The 20,734-nt window shown below is 35.0% G+C and overlaps 1 protein-coding gene across 1 annotated transcript in view; it reads left to right on the forward strand.

Moving 5' to 3' along the window:
• LOC145984390 (uncharacterized) overlaps positions 1–20,282 on the forward strand; it is a 121,166-nt gene extending 100,884 nt beyond the window's left edge. Inside the window, exons 13-16 of the mRNA XM_083118054.1 lie at positions 6,030–6,216; positions 8,675–8,880; positions 11,416–11,682; positions 18,807–20,282. Of these exons, the coding sequence (XP_082974180.1) occupies positions 6,030–6,216; positions 8,675–8,880; positions 11,416–11,682; positions 18,807–18,813 (667 nt within the window). The 3' untranslated portion in view covers positions 18,814–20,282. The remainder of the gene's footprint in view (positions 1–6,029; positions 6,217–8,674; positions 8,881–11,415; positions 11,683–18,806) is intronic.
• Positions 20,283–20,734: the final 452 nt, after the last annotated feature.

Below are 20,734 nucleotides of genomic sequence, written 5' to 3' on the forward strand. Positions count from 1 at the left end.
ATGTGCTGGGTCCTACCCCACACATCCTCTAAATGTGTCGGGCCCTACCCCACACAACCTCTAAATGTGCCTTCATGGCATGATGTTATATACAATGGTAAAGAAACTTTCAAAAAATAAATCACATGTGAACATAAGAAAAGCCGCAGTAGCTCAGTCGTTAGGGTGTCGTAAACTACCATGCGAGAGACCCGAATTCAATCCTGGTGGGAAAGAACCAGGATTTTTCCACCTGTTCAAGCGGATACCCTGCCCACAAAGTATCGTACAAAGTGGGTACGTGGAAGATACTCCAGGGGTTAACGGCAGCCAGGGGCATGGTGCTGATCACATCACCTTCACCTTCAGCCGTAATCAAGAATGTGTGGGGGCCCTAACTCCACACCCCCTGTATGCCTTCATGACGAGGTGCAAAACACAGGATAAAACTTTACTTTCTCACCTTACGTGAACATAAGAATAAATGGTGCTACCCCTCTCTGAGGTCTAAAACTGAGCCACTGGCCCTGAACATTATGTTTAAAAAACAAAAATAAACTTTTAATACATCTGAATGGCCAAGAAACAAAAGTTCCTCTCTTGGCTGTTCCACCTCTACCCACAACACAAGTGCTTTCATTAATTGTTTGATATGAAGAAACAACAGAGGAGGGGCAAGATTGTATTTGTGATTCTACCCCCCCCCCCTGTCATGCCCTAAAAATGAGACTATATCCATTACAATTTATCTTGTTTTTAAAGATTATTTGGGGGGAAAAATGCACTAGATACGTGAACGTGCATTTCCATTAACAGCAAGAAGTACGTGACATAAAAATCCTAAAAGCAGGTAAGAATCACAGTCAGGTCTCTGCAAATCAAGTATCTCAGTAGGAAGTCGCTGCTTCCGTTTCCAATTTTGCTTTGAAGTCTGACATGTTTTGTACCTGAAAGTGCACTCGAATATAACAATACACTGGGGGAGGAGGACAGAGGACAGTTTAACCTTAAATCTTCCGGTGCACTTTCCGTACACGAGCTTCCCCTAAGGGCCCATTGCTGTTAAGAGGTCATCGGCCATGAGAAAAGGTGCGGTGCACATTGTAAGTTCTTGGAAATTCAAGTCTAGGCTAATCTTCCCTTCCCTTTCCAAATTTAGACTTGGTCAGATGACACAGTTATTGTTCAGGGTAGAATAACTGCAGAAGGTGTGTTTTAGTGCAATGATGAGTTTGGATTTCCTTCCGCGCCAAGCGATATAACCGTGCATGTGCAGTGTATGTGTAAATTATTTGCAGAAAGTACACCGACTGCAAGGTTGCCTGATATAGAATCAAAAGACTGGTAAGTTTTACTGCTCTCCTTAAGTTTTCTTTACTAATTTACAGAAGAAAAGACATTATAGACAGACAAGCATGATCTTGATGTACCATCAGTTCTCTGCTCTTTCGAGTTTTAACGCTGAAAGCTTTTGAGTGTTTGAATCACCTTCTTTAGATTGCCTGGTTAATTTATTTATCGCTACTTGTTTGTACTATTATAATTATAATGTTATATATACATATTGTAATGTTGGCGCAGAGTGGAGAGGATGATAGGAGGAAGGATAGAAACAAGGAATCTGAAACTGTACCATCAGGGCATTCGTCTCGGTTGATTGTGAAATTTTAAGAAAATATTTATTTGTCAGAAATGTACATTCAGTGGTGTCACGGGAAGGGTAAGCACAGGGGGGAGGTGAGTTAATGTTGTTATGGCTGTGATTTTTTTTAGAAGCAAAAATGGTTTATGTATTAAAATATGAAAAATATAGCACCTACAATAAAAATATACCATATTACCCAATCTCATTGACTGCCTTCACGATTAGCCAAAAATGGCAGAAAAGTGAAGTAAAATAAACTAAATCTCTCATTAAATTATTTATTTTTAACTCTTTCATTCATGTAATTCTTCTTTAGTACGCAACGTTTTGGTTAATATTATACTACGACTTATAAAATGCTAAATTTGATCATGGGCAAATTTCTTTGCAACACAACAATCAGAAAGTTTCAGAAACATGGATTTTCTCAATACGTTTGCATGTGTACTTCGCCCCCTTTTAAAAGTAGTTATGTTACTAATCCTTAAAGGAATGCCTCAATAATCATACCTCACTGCATGATAAGTTTGAGTACCACGCAGGGGTGGAAATTGGTGGTAAATATCTTAAGACATAATATTTCAATTTTCTTGTATTAAGCACCATTTAATGGAATTATAAGTAATAAAATAATCTGTATAATAAAAGCCTCTGGACCTCCTCTTATGAGGCTTCACCACTGTGGATATATTTAAATGTAATAAATATATAATATATATTATGTAAAAATCAGTGGCGTATGCTGGTTTTAACTAGTGGGTAATCTCCGACACTTGATTCATCCACCCACTCCTGAAGTCTCCCTGCAAATTTACCTCAACATCCATACAGGATTTATGAATATATATGTGAAAAATTTTACCTTATTGTTGTGACCACTGTCGAATAATTGTTGTGATTGCACTTGCAGTTAATCTACGTTTAGAATTTCAAATGATAAAACAAGAGAATATAATAAATCTATAAGAAAAAACCTGTAACAAAGAATATGAAAGGAATGCGGTAGTGAAATAAAAACCCTCAATATTAATTGAAGTGTAAAATTCAAGTTACCCCAGTACCCAGTCACTTGTGCATTCCCGATTTTTGTTTTTATACAAGGAAGTTTAAGTTCAAGATCTATGGTACAAGAGATGCTACTGACCTACCTACATTAACTATTTGAAATTTCTCCGGAAAAGATCCCGTTCCAAACATTTTCGCATGCAAATATTGTATTATATCCATTCATTGCCTTTAACTTCAGTGAACACAGCACTAGCACAAATACTAAACCACTAACAGCTAAACAAATATTAAATTCTCGAATCGCTACAACACGCATTCAATTCCCTGCCCCAATCTTCTATTGTGGTTCCTTCCTGCTTGACACAGAATTAAATTCCCTATGGATGTTGAAAAATTCCCTTTCCCAGCTTTATATTCCCTGCGATGCGCGAGGTTCTATAAGTTGGAATCATTGCGTTTTTTGTTTATATATTTTACATTCAAACATCTTTTATCATTATGATCATTGTTAATCTAAAGAGGGGGGAAAAGCAACTTAAATTACCTAATATATGTGTACGTATATATATAATTTATTTCTGATAGCCACCCAGCGTCGAATAACATGGGTACCTGGGGGAAACCCTGGGGGGTAAAGGTGGTCAGGGGCGTGATGCTGATCACATCACCCCCACTCATGACCGGATCAAGAAAGTGTGGGGCGTTACCCCCACACCCCCTATACGCCTCCATGGCGTGGTGCTAAGCACAGGGGAACACTTTACTTTTTTTTTTTTTTTAGCTTTCCCTTTTAAAAATTATTCATTTCTGTGAAAGAAGTACTCTCACTGGTTTTGAAGGCTACAAAGAAAGTAATCACGCATTTTAAAATACAAAAATGAAAAAAGTAAGCATATAAATAGTTTAATTACTTCATTAATCGATTGATTAAATTGTTATTTGACGTCGCTTTTCTGTCACTTTCGGCTAATCTCTACGAGTGATGATATGACATTGATGAAGGGACATTTACAAAGAACACCCATGCCTAGACCGGTATTCGAACCCTGAAGATCTGGCGTCGAAGGGAGCTGTGCTAACACTCCGCAACGGAGGTCGGTGTAATAGTTTTTTTTTTCCTTTGACAATATCTATTGAAATAGCAGAGATCAGGAAGACAGAAGCAAACGTAAAATGAGAATTTTCATAGAATTGGTTCGCAAATGTTGTTCAGATTTCTCTGTTTCTCGCGCATTTTCAGATGTATTTTCTCTTCTTTCCTTTTCAGTACGTAATTTGTGAACCCAGAAACCTGTTTCCTGATAAATTTCCCTGTCGTAAACAACACAGCTCCTACGATACAAAGGCCATCGGGGAAGAATGGCAGAAGAGGGTGCCAGCCGAGGGAACGGCAAAGGCTCTGGGGTGGAGAGTGCGACCGATGGACTCTTTCCAGAAGGAGCTTACCCTTGCCACGGAATAACCGTGCCTGAGAAGCAGTGTTTCCTTCCCCTCCCGTCAAGGGTTTTAAAGGGAGCCGGTGGAATCTCACCCTGACGTCACCAGATTCCACCAGCTGGAGAAAAAGCCTCACGGACATTCCGCGGCAAACGGTTGAAAACATTCGCGCGCTGGAAGCAAAGAAATATGTGAATCAAAGATTGGTTCGGAAGAATATTGCGAAGAAATAAAAAATAACTTTTTAAAAAATTATAACCGGGTCATCTCCGATTACCTAGGTGACCCAGAGTATACGCCGCTGGTAAAAATATAATATTATATATATATATATATATATATATATATATATATATATATATATATATATATATATATATATATATATATATATATATATAAACCGGTTGGTAGATTTGAAAACCTACAACCCCCCCCCCCCCATACACACATCACACTTCAAAATAAGTTGCGACGTCTCTGCACGCAAGTGTCAACCTAGCTTCGATGTAGTGCCCCTGGACTGTGTTTTGCATACTAACAAGGTTCTGGTGTTTGGACTCGCACAAAATTCTACAAAACTTGGTTCCTACTTTTGAGCCCATGTTATTAAGTATATATAACTCATAAATTGGATTTTTTCCAGTGTTCTCCAACTGTTATTATTTTTTTCTGACAAGTTCTGGAATTGTACACCACCAAAAGAAGCACTGCATACACTTACTCTGTGTATTATTTAGCATAGCAATTGCAAAAAAAGAGTGAATAAAAGTGTCAAGAAATAAGAAAAATAATATTCAAAATTAAACCAATAACTAGGAATATGACAAGATTAATTGACATTTTATTACTAGCAGTTTTTACAGGTATATCAGTGCATTAGTTTATTAGTAAAGTGCCAATAATTTTACTGGTCAGATATTTGTATAGATAGAATATTATTAAATAGAATAAATATGTTATTAAGTGTACAATTCTACAATTTTGTTACTGTTTATATGAAAATAAAGGCTTTATTCATGTGTATACTTTTTGTAAAGTAAATATCCATACAACAGTGGCGGCATGGACGTAACTTGCCACCTAACATTGGTGGGTCTCTTTCAAATTTGGGGCTTAACTTTGGGGGGTGAGGGGCAGAATTGAAAAGTTCTCCATCCCATAAAAATAGCATCAGGACTATTTTGCTTATTAACTGTTACATTTGCTAAATCATAAAAAATACTCTTTATTGCTTTGCTTCTCAGATCCTAAGAGGTTAACAGAAGCCACCTTTAACTTGCAAATTATGAACCATAAATTTGAAAATTTTTGGGAAGGTGCAATGTCCCTCCCCCCTGCAATCTACACACAAGAGTGACAGTACCAGACTTACTGTTATCGAAGGCCACATCTTCAAATAAGAATATATTCACATTGTTGTTATGTGATCCAAACAAGAATTTATTAAGAAAAAAAAGTTTCATTATTGAAGTAAGAAAAAAATATACAAATTGAAAGGTTGCATTGAAAATGTGTTACATTTTAGGTTCGATTATATCTCATAACATGATATAAAATAGTAATAATTAAAAATTATAAACTTATTAACAGTATGATGTGTTAATGGATGCTCTATAATGATGGGGTTAGTAGAGGTTGCTCCAAAATTCAGCAATATTGATTTCTAATTTCCAAAGATTTCCCTCTCATATGCATCATTAACTGTATACTTTTATTTTATTTTTATTACAAAATTCTGGCCCAGCGGACCCACCCTGCTATACACAATTTCTTCTTGAAAAACCTATTTTAGTTATCTGATTACATATGTTTGTTAATGAAGAGAATAACCCATTTTTTTTCTTTGTGAATTATTTATCATTTACATAGATTCTGTACACCATCCATTATTGGTTATTGATATTGTCATTAACTTTTTAAGTCAATAATTAAGTTTATACTACATTTTTTCTTTCAGATGCAATGATTTATGTGCTTCATCATGCCGATCATGCGGCATGAGTTGTAGATATACATGCATCCATCTTAAAACTAACACTTACAAATGTAAGCAACGCAATTGTAAGCAACCACATCCTTGTATTCATGTGTACAACAAATTCAAGTGTCAAGGTATTTGTGGTGGATATTGTAAACCATGTAAAGTAAGTATAAAATGATGAATATACAGTCCCATGCAAATTAATAGGAACAAAATTTTTATCGTAATTGTCCCAATGATTGGCAACAGTGTGCTCCACATTGCTTCCTGTCCATTGTTTGCCTGTTTGTACATTCTTCAATCATTGATAAAATAGCACCTAACTGCTCTATCTGATGACTGTTTAAGTTTAAACATGCATTTGTGTGCATGTGTTTTGCTGTTGAGATTTCCTTGTGATATTTATAATATCTTTCTTCAATTGATACAATTCCTAGTAAGAGTGTGATTTTAACATTATCGCATACTTCTATGTCACAAAGTCCTCTTCAATGGCTGTACAGTCTAAGGTGCTGTGCTTTGGACTCTGACTGCGGGACAGCATGGGTTCGAGTCCATCTGGGTTCAGTCTCTGGGTTTTCGGCCTCTGTATAGGATCGATAGCAAACCCACCATCGTGAGGAAATTGGGAAGCTACGAGAGAGTAGATTAATCCAGTCTGGGAAATCTATAACAGCCGAGTGTTCAACGTGCTGACCCCATGTCACCCCCATTACCGATTGCAGATATCCACATTTCTAGGTGGGATTGTGGGAGGGAGACTAGCAGTTGGGAGATAGGCCAAGGCCCTTCCAGGGCTGTAGAGCCATGGCTTATTATTATCCATGTCACAAAGAGAGATTTGTGTTGCTGTAAGCAGTGCAGATATAATTATTCAGTGGCACAAACTGACTGGCTTCATTTTACCCATTTGTTAGGTCCACCCTCGCTACGTAACGTCCACCCAGGGTGTCGAATCCACCATGCCCAATGAGAGCATTAAGACCTACATAAATGCCCAAAAGTGCGACTTTCTATGTCTCCAAAATCGGCCATTTTGAAACAGGTACGCTGGAAACTCTGTCAGAAAAGAAAAAGTATGCCAACTGATCACCACTGTCTCGTCAGAAAAACCAAATGAAACCCCAGAATCACCACTACTTGAGTATGGTTTCATGATGATTCAATCTATGCCAAATCGTGTAATACAAATTATAGAACTGAACGAAGAATATATTAGCTATTAAGGGGAGGAGTTACAGTTACGCACCAGTTGTGCATTTATTTCAATATCCCTCAAATTGGCACTGCTACTAAAAAAACGTGGATGTATCCAAGAGTATCAATTTCTCTCCATGTTGCAAGTGGAAGCATTTTTTATGTTGATTATGAAGCTGGACACGATGTTTGAAACATATGATGAATAAGAATTTTCGGAGTGTATTCATGTAATCATGTATTCCTTATAGGGAATCAACTTCAACATCAAGTTACGGCTAATAAAATGGAAGTTTCGACTTTTCCGCTGGTGAAATGCATCTTCAAACTGCCCTCTTCCCGTTGACATCTTTTTCTATTCCATCGGAAGTTTCATATTCTCAAGAGAAAGAATCAAATCATACTCCCATATGATCAATGATTTTCTCCTTGCCTCCTGGCAGTGTTGCCAAACTTGATGTGCATAAAAGAAATAAATTTTACCTTAAATGGAGTTTAATTACTTTCATGGAGCTAGATTTACCTCCTAGGGTAATGTTAGTTGTCAAAGGGGTGGGCACACTGCTATTATCGTTAACTCTAAATTGATGACAATTTATTCTTAGTTTTCAACTAGATCTGGCGACATTGCCCATCTCAATAACTCACCGATGGTCATATGAAATTGAAAATAAAGAATTCCCTGATAACAATATTAGGCTATGTCAATTTCATGTCAAACACGGCGCTATAAAGAAGTAGCTGTGGAGATAAGAGGAAGCTGGGCAACGCAGCCAATATAATAATATCACGTCACGTGCAAAATGTATAATTATGACAAAAGTAGGTCTATGTGGGTTGCAACCATTGATGGCATCATAGTGGGGCATGGAGGTGGGCGTCCCAGTTCACAGCAGAAATAGTGCACGAAAGAGCCAGACCTGGCTACAAGAGAGCTACGTTGGCACACTGCCATGGACGGAAGAGTCCCGTGGAGACTGTATCGCATGCCCTTAAGAAAGATTACAGATGTGCAATTTATTGTTTTTAAATGGTGTAATTGATGAATTAGTGCATAAGTACAAAAAAATACATAAAATGTGTATTTATTGCCATGTTCAAATTAATTTGCATGGGACTATAGATACTTAAAACTATATAAAAATAAGAATGTCACCAAAATAGCTATTTTAATATGAACTTGTTATTTACATTTTTTTTCAATCAGTTGCACACTTTTCTAATTCATTGGAATAGCATAGTGGTATTTCACAAGCAGAGAAAGATTTGAAAACAACTTCGCTGGCATCGGTCAAAGGTCCAGCCAAAGCTTAAAATCCTTCTTCCTTGTATCAATACCACTTTGGATAAGAATCCCATTTCTTTTAATGCAAAAGTGTCCTACTAGCAGGAAATAAGTCTTCTCTTTGTTATTATTATTTCAGAAAAAATGCAAGTGGAACTGTGAACACTACAGGTGTACCAAAATGTGCTATGAATTGTGTGACAGACCTCCATGTAATGAGCCTTGCAAGAAGAAACTAAGAAGTTGTGGTCATCCATGCATCGGCTTCTGTGGGGAAATGTGCCCTCCATTGTGCAGAATTTGTGATGCCTCTGAATTTCGCACAGAAAAGAGCAACGAGTCCAGGTGAGCCAAGCCCCTCCCCCCAAAATTTATTATATTTATTTATTTATGTAATAAGAATATCTGAGCCTACACCACTTTGAACTGATGAGGGTAAACAGCCCCTTGAGAGAAAGATTAAAAATGCAAGTTGTAATGGGATCTGGATTAGACAAACACAACACACAAAAAAGGTAAGGCTAGTCTAAAAACTAATTCAGAAACAGTGGAAACCTAAAAACATTGGCTAAAACACTATCATCGGCACCCAAGAAAGCTGAAACACTTCATCATCACCCAAAATATTTCACATTATTTGTGACGTGTTCTCCTGGGTGGTGAATACCATTGGACAGAAGACATTCACACGTCCTTTCCCATTGCACTAATATTTATTGTTATTAATTATCTTTTCTCTTGTACAAATGTTTATTGTTCTTTAATCTTAATTTCTGTAATTTATCTATCACTGATTATGTCAGGATAGTGACTAACCTGTATATACTTACCTTGTAAGGGCTATTACCATGGCAATTACGAGTGTGTTTCGTCTTGACTTTGAAGTTCGGGTTTGGCTCTTTAAATAGAGTGATCAAGTTGAATTATAAGAAGTTTAATTTCTTTAAGTGACATGGATTATATGTTAGGCATATAAGTATTTAGTTTGCAAAGAAGTAAAATAGACTTCCTTTTTCTTAGTACAAACTTAACTTTGATTTTTATTTGACGAACTAACAGAGAGATATTACCCCATACCCTGAGAGGCATCACGCAAATGCTTTAGAGTCTTTCATGTGAACTTATTATTTGCTGTTTTAGTTAAATCATGTTCTTTTGACTAAAGAACGTGTCAAGATTACAGATTGAACACATGGAGAAATATGGAAGCTCATGAAAAATCGTAAGAACATGTGAACAGTGTATGAGTTACATGATGTTGGGCAGAGTTAACAATGAACAGAAATCAGATTCACAGGAGAGAATTGATTGTTAGTCATAATTAATAGGTGCAAGAAACCGATGTGCTAAATTTAATTGTAAATTGTATCCTTTTTTGGTAGTGAGAAAGGTGTGGTGTATGTATATATGTGTGTGTGGGTGTGCATGCATGCATTATCAGCCTCTTTAGGCTAACTGCAATGATGAGATAATTTATGATTAGATCAGTGTTCGAAGCACTCAATTAGATAAACTGATCTATTGACAAACAGATCAACTACAGATCAAATTTTTCACATCAGACAGACACTTGAAAAAAGTGGGAATATAATCAAAATGTCCATCAGCTATTCATTGATTTCAAAGAAGCATATGATTCGGTGAAAAGAGATAAATTATATAATATATTAGTAGAGTTTGGAATACCTAAGAAGCTTGTTAGTATGATAAAAATATGCACCAGTGAAAGAGAAAGTAAAATTCGTGTGGGTATTAATATGTCTGACAAATTTACAATTCATGATGGGTTAAAACAAGGAGATGCATTATCTCCGTTGCTCTTTAATTTTGCCTTAGAATATGCTGTTAGGAAGGTAAAAGAAACTAAAGAAGGACTAAAATTAAATGGTGTGACTCAGTTGTTAGAATATGCAGATGATGTAGACTTACTGGGGGATGATGTGAATACAATTAAGAATAATGCTAAAATATTTTTCAAAACTGCTAAAGAGATAGGTTTGGAAGTTAACAAAGAGAAAACTAAATATATGCTTACAGGCCGAAAGCAAGTGTTAGGTAATAATCAAAATCTAATTATTGATAACAACTCGTTTGAACCAGTTTCAAAATTCAAATACTTAGGAGTAATATTAACAAATGAAAATTATATTAAAGAGGAAATAAAAAGTAGGCTTAATTCAAAAAATTCATGTTACTTCTCTCTTCATAAACTTTTGTCTTCTTGTTTAATATCTAAGAAACTAAAAGTTAAAATATACAAAACAGTAATTTTGCCTGTAGTATTATATGGATGTGAAACTTGGTCCCTTACATTGAAAGAAGAACATAAATTGAGAGTATTTGAAAATAAGATCCTTAGGAAAATCTTTGGACCTAAAAGGGATGAGGAGACAGGTGAGTGGAGAAGGTTACATAATTTAGAACTACATAATTTGTATTCATGTCCAGATATTATTAGAATAATTAAATCAAGAAGACTTAGGTGGGCAGGCCATGTGGCACGAATGGGAGAGGAAAGAGGAGTTTACAGGATTCTTGTTGGGAAACCTGATGGTAAGAGACCTGTAGGAAGGCCAAGACGAAGATTGAGGGACAACATTGAGATGGACCTAAAGGAAATCGGTAGGGATGGAAAAGAGTATATAGATCTTGCTCAAGATAGGGGAAGATGGAAGGCCTGTGTTGCTGCAGCCATGAACCTTCGGGTTTAAGAGGGCTAGAGAGTTAGAGTTATTGACAAACCCAAAACAAACACAAATTGACAATGTAAGTTAAACACCTATTGTTGGATTGAATTATAAACCATTTTGTCAAATCAATTCTGTTTCAGCCTATATAAAGAAAGGTCAATATTTATCAATTATTCTCTATTTTTTAAAGTTATGTTTATCTGGAGAACTGTGGCCATACAATCGAAGTGGAAATACTTGAACAATGGTTGAATAATCCACAACTGGAGCAGGAAGAAGGAATCTTGAAAACATGTCCAAAATGTAAAACGGTTATTAGCATAAACTGCCGGTATGGAAACATAATTAGAGAATCTTATGCATCTCTCGAGCAGGAGAAGACAAAATTATATAGAAAAGTGCACAACATTTCCAAGAGAAAAAAGAAATGTGATTTCAGAGGTACCAAATTTCACAAGTAAGTGTGATATTTTTACTTTTTTTCACTGAAGTAGGTGAAATAAATATTATAAGTTAATTTTAGCTCAACCAGGGACTGACCCTGGATCTTCGGTATTCTCTGCAACTCATACGGCACACAAATATTCAGAAGATATCCGTAAGATATTGAAGTTATAGATATTCATAGGATAACCAGGAATGTCCAGTAGACATTCATTGGATATCCTGGTTAGGATGGGACATCCTCTGGATATCAAAGATTGGATGTCCTCTGGATATCTAGAATTGGATTGGATTGATTTGATGTTTTAAGTCCACTTTATGCACATAAAGGCTAATCAGGACTGGACCTACAGTTTAAAGTGGAAACCACTATGTGCCTCCACTCTGGATATCTAGGATGGGACATCAGGTGGATATCCAAGTTGGGACATTCTCTGGGTGTGTCCAGGTTGGGATATTCAGGATGGGATATCTTAATCTTAATCTTTATTCATCCATTGACCCAATTTTCCATGGGTATGGATTTTGTCCCAGATACATGAAAATATAAGGTATGGTATACAAGCAATTACAGTAAAAGAACAAAAGATCTTTACATGCTGCACATATGTGATAAAAAATAAAAATAATAATTGTACATTACATTCACAATATTAAAAACAATGATAAGCATATATACCTGTATAATATATATACACAATAAAGCACATGCATGACTTTTTTTAAAAAAAATAGAATTACATTGTTCCTTCTATGGTATTATTACATTTCTTTGTCTACTTGATATTTGTACCCAATCTAATTTATAGTTCATTAATGTCATACAGAGCTCTGTCTGTGAGGTATTTTTTGATTAGCTGTAATTTTTTTCTTTAAGGGGAATTGTGGAATTTTATACCTACAGAATGTGGTGATCTGTCTGTCAGAGTTAGTCTGTTAGTCTGGATATGTCTTGTATTATGTCCATGAATTTATTTATTTCTTAATTGTGTCTTGTCATTAAGTACATAGATAATAGATTTATAAACAGTATAAAGAGTATACAGTCATAATTTTGTTTTTGTGAGAGACAATTCTGCATGTGGATCTGGATGGCATTTTGCATATAAGTCTAACAGCCCTTCTGTAGTGTGAACACTCTTTTTGTATGTTCGTGAGCTGCTCCTCCCCAAGCTGTAATACAGCATTCTAAGTGAGGATAAATAAGACCATAGTACAGGTTCATATTCATTTCCTTAATATTATATTGAGAAATGATTTTCAATAGATAAAGATTTTTTGTGAGTTTATCACAGATATAGTCAATATGACATGCCCAATTTAATTTATCATCGATGATCAATTCTAGGAATTTTACATGGTTAGCATACTCTATTTCATTTTCATCTAAGTAAACCATCAAGTTATCAAAGTAGTTCTTGTTGCCAGGGTTAAAAATCATGAAATTTGTTTTTTGATGGTTTACATTTAGGCTATTAGTGTTCAAGTACTGGGTTATTTGATTAATTGACATGTAAGTCTGAATTTGTAATTGTTCTTTTGTTTTTGCGCTACATATTATGTTAGTGTCATCTTCATAGGTGATAGTTTGAGTCATGTTGTTCATCGGTATGTCATTGAAGTAAAGGATGAATAATAATGGACCAAGTATAGATCCTTGAGGAACACCTATCTTTGACATTTTGTAGCTGAAGTAGAAGGTTTTGATAGACGAATTATCTACGTTCTCAATTTGAGTGCATCCTATTCGATCAGAGAGAAATGATTTAATTAAGTTAAATGTGCCACCTCGGATACGTAAACTATACAGTTTATTCATAAGTGTTTGTGGTTGAGAGAGTCAAATGCTTTGGACAGATTTAGAAATACTGTGCTTGGGATTTTATTGTCCTCCAAGGCTTCAGTAATTATTTTTATAAATTGTACAGTTGCAGAATTTGTTGATTTGTCTTTTCTGATATTCATTTATAATATTAAATTTGGATCAAAAATCATGGATTTTATTGGAGATTATTTTTTCGAGAATTTTGGAGAAGGGTGAAGTAATTGCTATTGGTCTATAATTTAAGGGGTCTGTTTTAGGCCTCTTTTTTGTATATCGGTTTTATGACGCTCTTTTTTAAGATCTTTGGGAATATACAATTTCTTAAAGACGAATTTATAGCAGATTGAAGAGGCAGGAGTAGACAGTTTTGTACATTTTTTTATTAGATGGTTAGACCAACCATCAATATCACATGATTTCTTGTTATTTAGGGAATTAATAGTTTCCTCAAGGTCATTGATAGTTATTTCCTCTAGCATCAGTGTTTTGAATGGCATTAGTGTATTGGCCCGAATTTTCACTGTATTTTGTTTGCAATTTGGTGGTTGGGTTATCATTCAAAAGAGTGTAATTGAATATTGTTGCTATGGTTTCTGGGTCTTTGACCTCAGTTCCATTTATAGCTAGTGAGATATTTCCTTTGATTTTATTGTTATTTTTCCCTAGTTACTTGTTAGTATATCCCTTATATTTTTAGACTTATTTCTATTACTTTTTATTTTTTGTGATAAATGGCGAGCTTTCTCAGATTTGATTAATTTTTCGTACTCTTTTTTCTTACTTTTATACATGTCATTATAAATTTTCTCTTTGGTAGCTATGAATTTGTCATGGATACTCTTTAGTTCAATTTTTTTTCTGAAGAATTTTGTTTGTGACCCAATCTTTATTTATTTTATTTAAATATATATATTTCTTTTTAATAGGACATGAAACATTTAGATGTGAGTGTGTTTATTAAATTTTCCCAATTTTTTTCCCTAGTATCTGATTAGTACACTTCTGTCCATTCTTCTTTTTTTAGAATATAGGATAAATATCTGATATAATTCTGCATTCTATTGCATATATTTTTGTTATATTATGATTTGTGGGCAAGTTTACTTGCATTAGTTGTGCTGTGTGGTTGGATATTAAATTGTGGATCACCTCTACTTTTATCATGTCAGAAGGCATGTTAGTGCTAATATGATCTATAAGAGTTTCAGTAGTGCATGTTATCCTGGTGGGGTTCTTTACAATTTCATTAAGCCCATGAGATTTAAGAAGATCTATATACTCTTTCATTTTTGTATTGTTTTGAAGGAGATCAATATTTATGTCACCTAGAATAATGACATTGCAATTTGGCAGTGTTAGTCTTTGTAACACAACAACTAATTTTGAAAGAAAATCATTGATATTACAGCTTGAGGATCTATATAATGTTATTATTGCATAAATATGATTATTTATATTCATTGCATAATGGTTGAGGCCACTTAATCTCTTGTCAAGCTAGTTTTTGTATATAGGGCAATACCTGCACTTCTGTGTTCCTTCCTGGTAAATTTTGACACCAAGCTATATCCTTCTAGGGTGTAAAAGTGTGATTCGTCCTCGGTGAGACCAAATACAGTCAATGTCAGAATGTCAGGTTGGAATTCATGTAAGGATAATTCTATGAGATCTGTCATAAAAAATTACATATTTTTATTATTTACTTTACTTGCAATTTTGAGTCTGGGTGTGTTTGCATTTTTGCAGGTGATGGGGAGGTATTTGGGGTGGATTGCATATGATTACAATGGTTGATTGGTTTTTTTTTTCACTTTTACAAATATTTTATCTTTTTCCATAAAAAATCATCATTCATTTTTTTTGGAATCCGCCTTTCCCTTGTTGATGTATGTGGAGTATTTTTCATTGAACTTTCAAGGTTAGGTTGGTTGATAACATTACACTGCATCTCACACATATCCCATGGATATCCACAATATCCATGAATCTGATCCGGACATTTGTGGATATCGTATGGGATATCCCTTTGAGATTTGTGCTGCATGGGAATCCTTTACCACTGAACTGCCAAGCCAAACTCTTGCATCCCAATAACTCCCACAAATAATTGTGTGAGAAATAGACAGACGTAACTCTTCATTTACATTCCTCTGGTTCTCACATGATGAAATTATGTCTGTAAGTTTCAATATCCATTCCAGCCAAACAGCAACTTCTTTGCACGCAACAAACTATTTCATATAGTTAATTCAGTTGATTTAGTTTCCCAAATTGCAGGAAGATGACACTAGCGCTCACATGTTCTAGGATGTCAAAGTGCAATATGGTTAGAATCATGTTTTGTTTTTAGTAGAAATGGTTCTATTAATCTTTCTAAGTTTATTCCAACTTGCTATGGTGACACAAGGTATACCTCTGTAAAGTTAATGCGCAAAAAATGCTTTGATACATTCGTATTTGCATTTTACATCGCTTTTCTGCCACTTTTTTGGCTAATGGTGACTATGATGAATGATAATTATATTAAATTAATTAAGAAGAACTTGCAAAGAATACCCATGCCCAAGTCAGGACTCGAAACCAGGAACTTCAGTGGTGGCTATGGTATATTCATTTACAATCTAATATCCTTACATATTTATCTATGTTTATTTTGTTACTTAGCTACGAAAAAAGATGTTGGTATGGCATACTGTTGCATTCTCCAAGAAAAACAGCACTGGTTATAATGTGTGTGCAGTGCTGTTCCATGCAGATAATTCATCTGAAAATACGTACAAAGTCTGCCCATAAAAAACTGAAGTTTTTTTTCTTTTTAGGAAAGAAAACAAGTAATTACCTTCAAATGACTTTATCACCTTCAAAATAATCACCAGAGGAGGCAATACACTTTGACCAGCATTTGTACAGGTCTTGAAAACACTGTTGATAGTCATTGACAGTAAGTGTTCGCAAAATACGCGTAACATTTAATTTAATGTCCCCGACCAGCGACGTGCAGTGACGTCGACACTTGGGAATAGCAATCAGTGGAATGTTGAAGGGGAAGATTGGTGTGGGTCATACCCCTCCTCCCTTTAGAGCCCAGTTTTCCTAAAAAAAAAAAAATAATGTCAATAACAGGAAAAGATTGCAAAATGATGATTGAGTACCAAAAAAAAGTACACGTAACCTCCACCCCCATTCGAAAATAAAAACCGATTTGATTTGACTACTAAGCAAGAGATCCTGGGTTAAAATCTCAGCTTGGCCATGGGTATTCATTGTGTGTGTCCCTTCATCAGTTTTATCTTATCATCTTCGCAATTAGCGAAAAGTGGCAGAAAAGCGATCAATCAATGATTTGATTTCATTTTTGTTACTTATAGCGTCGCTTTTTTGTCACATTTGGTTAATCGCAAAGATGATACGATAAAATTAATGAAGGGACAAACACAAAGAACACCTATGCCCAGATTGGGGTAAAAATCCAGAACTCATGGTGGCATAGCGTGCTGTGATAACCACTCCCTCACGGTTCGTTGGTTTGGTGTTTTAAGTCCACTTTATGCACAGAAACAAAACAGGTAACAAAACACACTTTTGAGATACATTTTTTATTCCAAATTATTTCATTATTCACTGCAGAGTACAACACATAGGAACGAGAATGCACGCTCATCACGGGTTCAAATTCTGGCCTGGATTGTTAATATGAGGTCCTTCATCAATTTCATCACATCATCCTCATTCGCAATAACCAAATGTGGCAGAAAAGCAAAGTAAAATAAACCAAGCCAACAACAATATGAACGCACGTTCTCTTGCCCATATAAATACATCCACAGTTATGACTGTTAGAGGCCAAGAGATTAGTATATTAAATAAAACACTACTAAAACGAGTGAGAGAGCCTGAGCACATATTTGTAATTTAATCATTATATATTCCATATTTGAAAAAAGGAAAAGAAAGAAAGCATAACATTATTGTCTGCACATAAATAATAAAACGACATCCCATATTATACATACACATTGTACAACATGTAAAAGGTTGTGTAAATACAGAGAACATAAGTACTGCAGCAAATGATCCCCTGAGTTCTTTAGAGGATTTACAAAGGAATTGAAGGAAAACCAATTCCCTATGTGTCCTATAAGCGATAGACTGGTGGACCTGAAAGCATGGGCTTTAAACCATTGCAGCGGGGGCTGGGGGAGGGGGGAAGTGAGGTAGAAGCAGAAATCATTGATCTATCTCTGCTAGATTAGCTACTCCTCAGTGCATGTCACTATCTGCGATGTCGTCAAATCTTTGCCCTGCGACATCGTCAAATCTTCGCCCTTTCATAACCATCTTAAGCTTGGGAAAAAGGTAAAAAATCATCAGGTGATAAGTCCGGAGAATATGGAGGGTGATTGATCACTGTCACTGAATGCTTAGCAAGATATTGTTGTACAGATAATGCGGTATGAGGCCGAGCATTATCATGTAACAAAAACCATTGGCCAGAATCAATCACAAAGGTCCTTCCTAACCCGCTTCATCCTGTGTCTGAGTCGACCAAGCACTTCCTTGTAATACCACTGATTGACTGTATGGTTTTCAGGGACAAATTCATTGTGGATAAGTCCTTGGGAATCAAAAAATGCGGTCAGCAGCACCTTTGTCTTCGATTCCGACATCCATGCTTTTTTCTTTATGGGCGAGAACTGTATTGTACCACTCATACACTTGAGTTCTTGATAATGCATACACTGCCTGTATCATCTGTAACGTTTCGGTAAACAATGTACCCAATTTGTAACAAAACTTTATGTTGTAACGTTGTTCCATCATGGTGCGTGTATTTTGTACGCTGCCTGCACATGACCTGCATCTTAAGCACGCTTGCCCCGAAACCGACTGCCTGTAACAGGTTGAAACATGCACTGACGGGATGTTTCGATATAGCTCTTTGCAGTGTTGCCAGATACAGTACCTTTGTTATTTGGTTTGGTTCTTTTTTTTTTTTTTTGACAGTTTGGTTTCTTTATGGGTGGACCTTGTAAGTGTTCTCTACCGGGAATTTTGAAAAACATTGGGTAGGCTGAACTCGGAGGTTTGCTTTATAATTTTATACATAATAATACATGTAATTAATATAGGCTGAGGACTTGTTCTAAAATGCCTTTTTTTCCTTGGCTAGAAAATGTTCATAGATTTTAAAGTGGTGATTTTTCCTGCCAATTTTGAGAGCTTTTAATGTACACAGTTGTCCCCTTACTTCTGGTATGTAATATTTATGTTGATATTAATTATTTTTTTAAATATTCGAACTATATTTTCAGAACTTAACAAGTCTGAAATCAGCGACCAAGCACCAAGCTGCAAACAGCAGTTGCCCCACTTGTTATGCGTCATGGAACAGCACACACCATACAAGAGTACACAGGAATCAGCACATTTCCAATTGGAGATAAACCATGTGTGGGAATTGCTCCAGATACAAACACTGTTTCTAAATTAGCTTACAAAAAGTGCAAATGATAGATTTACAGCATTGGAAAATATTATTGTCCAAACCGTGAAATTGTGAAAGAATACCTCATTCACAATCAACGAATATAAGGAAAGTGTGAAAGTGATGTATAATAAGGTTCAACATGAAAACTTTGGGACAGCTCAATTATTCAATAAGTGCAAATTAATTATGAAATGGGTCCCTCACACATCTTGTTAATCATGCATGAGGAAACTTGAGGTGGACCAATATGAAATTTTAACCCACAACCCATACACAACTACTGTTCTACCAATCCATTAAAAACTTTCCATGAATATCATGAATAATGTATCTATGTAACTAAATTACTGCAACGAGATTTCTCTTTACAGTGAGAAATAGAAGTTACATATTTAGACATTTACTTTTCAAAACTGAAGCATATGCCAATAAATGATATGATTATCTTTGTTGTTACCAATAGAGCATTGATTAAGTTGTTCCATTCCCACAAATGAGTTTATCAGATAAGATAAATCTCTTTAGTTAAGATTTTATTATGGATAGAATAGAACTCTATTGGTATTCACTGTCGTAAATATGTTGATGTATCAGTTTATCTGTAAAATTGACAATCATTTTACTAATCAAATATTTCTATAAATATCCTATTTTGGTGCAAAAAATCTTATTTCTTTGTCTAAATCTATTTCAGTCACCTGGTCACAAACATTAATTAAGGAGATTTATTCTGGTTCTTCATGGAATATTGCAATTTTATATTAGATTGCAGAATGTTGTTTATCATTATCGACAAATGACTGATGTTGGTCTATCCCCAGTTTATATATTTACTGACATACAAGTTACAGGATTTTCATATTTTCCATTTCAGAGAATTAGTAATTTATCCACAGGCTGTTAAATTTTGTGTCGCATCATTTTTAAAATTTACCAAAATGCTTACTTAATGATAATTTTGATTATATTGTTAAATTATCATCCTAAAAGAATTATCTTTCAGTAAATACGATCTCCCTTTGGACTGATTATTCCTTACAAAAATTTGGAGACTGATTTATTATGAAATCTCTCATCAAAACATTTTTCATAATTTCAATAAAATTATGAGGTTAAAAAACATTTACCACATGCTAGGTGACAAAAAATTATAACAAAGGACAGTTCATATCATATACTTTTTCCCTGTGTAGTTACAAGAATATTATATTATGTTGAATAATATGTCTGATGTCATAATCTGAAAAATACATATTTGATATAATGTAAACTATGCTATTGTGTCATTTATATTGTCTGTAATAATAATAATGTACAATAAATACTAATACTTTGTGTATTCAGATATTGGATATATTAAAAAATGTACTTACCTATCTCCTCACTGGCATGCATGTCCAAACACTTGCACAAAAGTTGCCTAAAAAAAAAAAAGTATTTACTACCTCGAGTAATATAAAGGAAAAAAAAACATTGTAAACTTACTTAAAAATACTTCTTTTATGAGACCTGCTGAAAATTCTGTACATGATTTTCAGTAGATCAAACGGATATTAAACACCTTGTTAATCAGAAAGAATGACAAGTTATATTTACAGCTCCAATGTTAAGCTAAAGTACATATTAAATGTAATACTGAAAATAATATTTTTACGTGTAGTTCCTTTGCTGTACATTAGACCCACTAAAAGTGTTCAGTAGAAAACCACTGAGGCACCGAAATGACTGACCGAAAACACCCACATGCATTGA

The sequence above is a fragment of the Lepisma saccharinum genome, chromosome 1 (assembly GCF_977018435.1).
Source record: "Lepisma saccharinum chromosome 1, izLepSacc3.1, whole genome shotgun sequence".
Lineage (NCBI taxonomy): Eukaryota > Metazoa > Arthropoda > Insecta > Zygentoma > Lepismatidae > Lepisma > Lepisma saccharinum.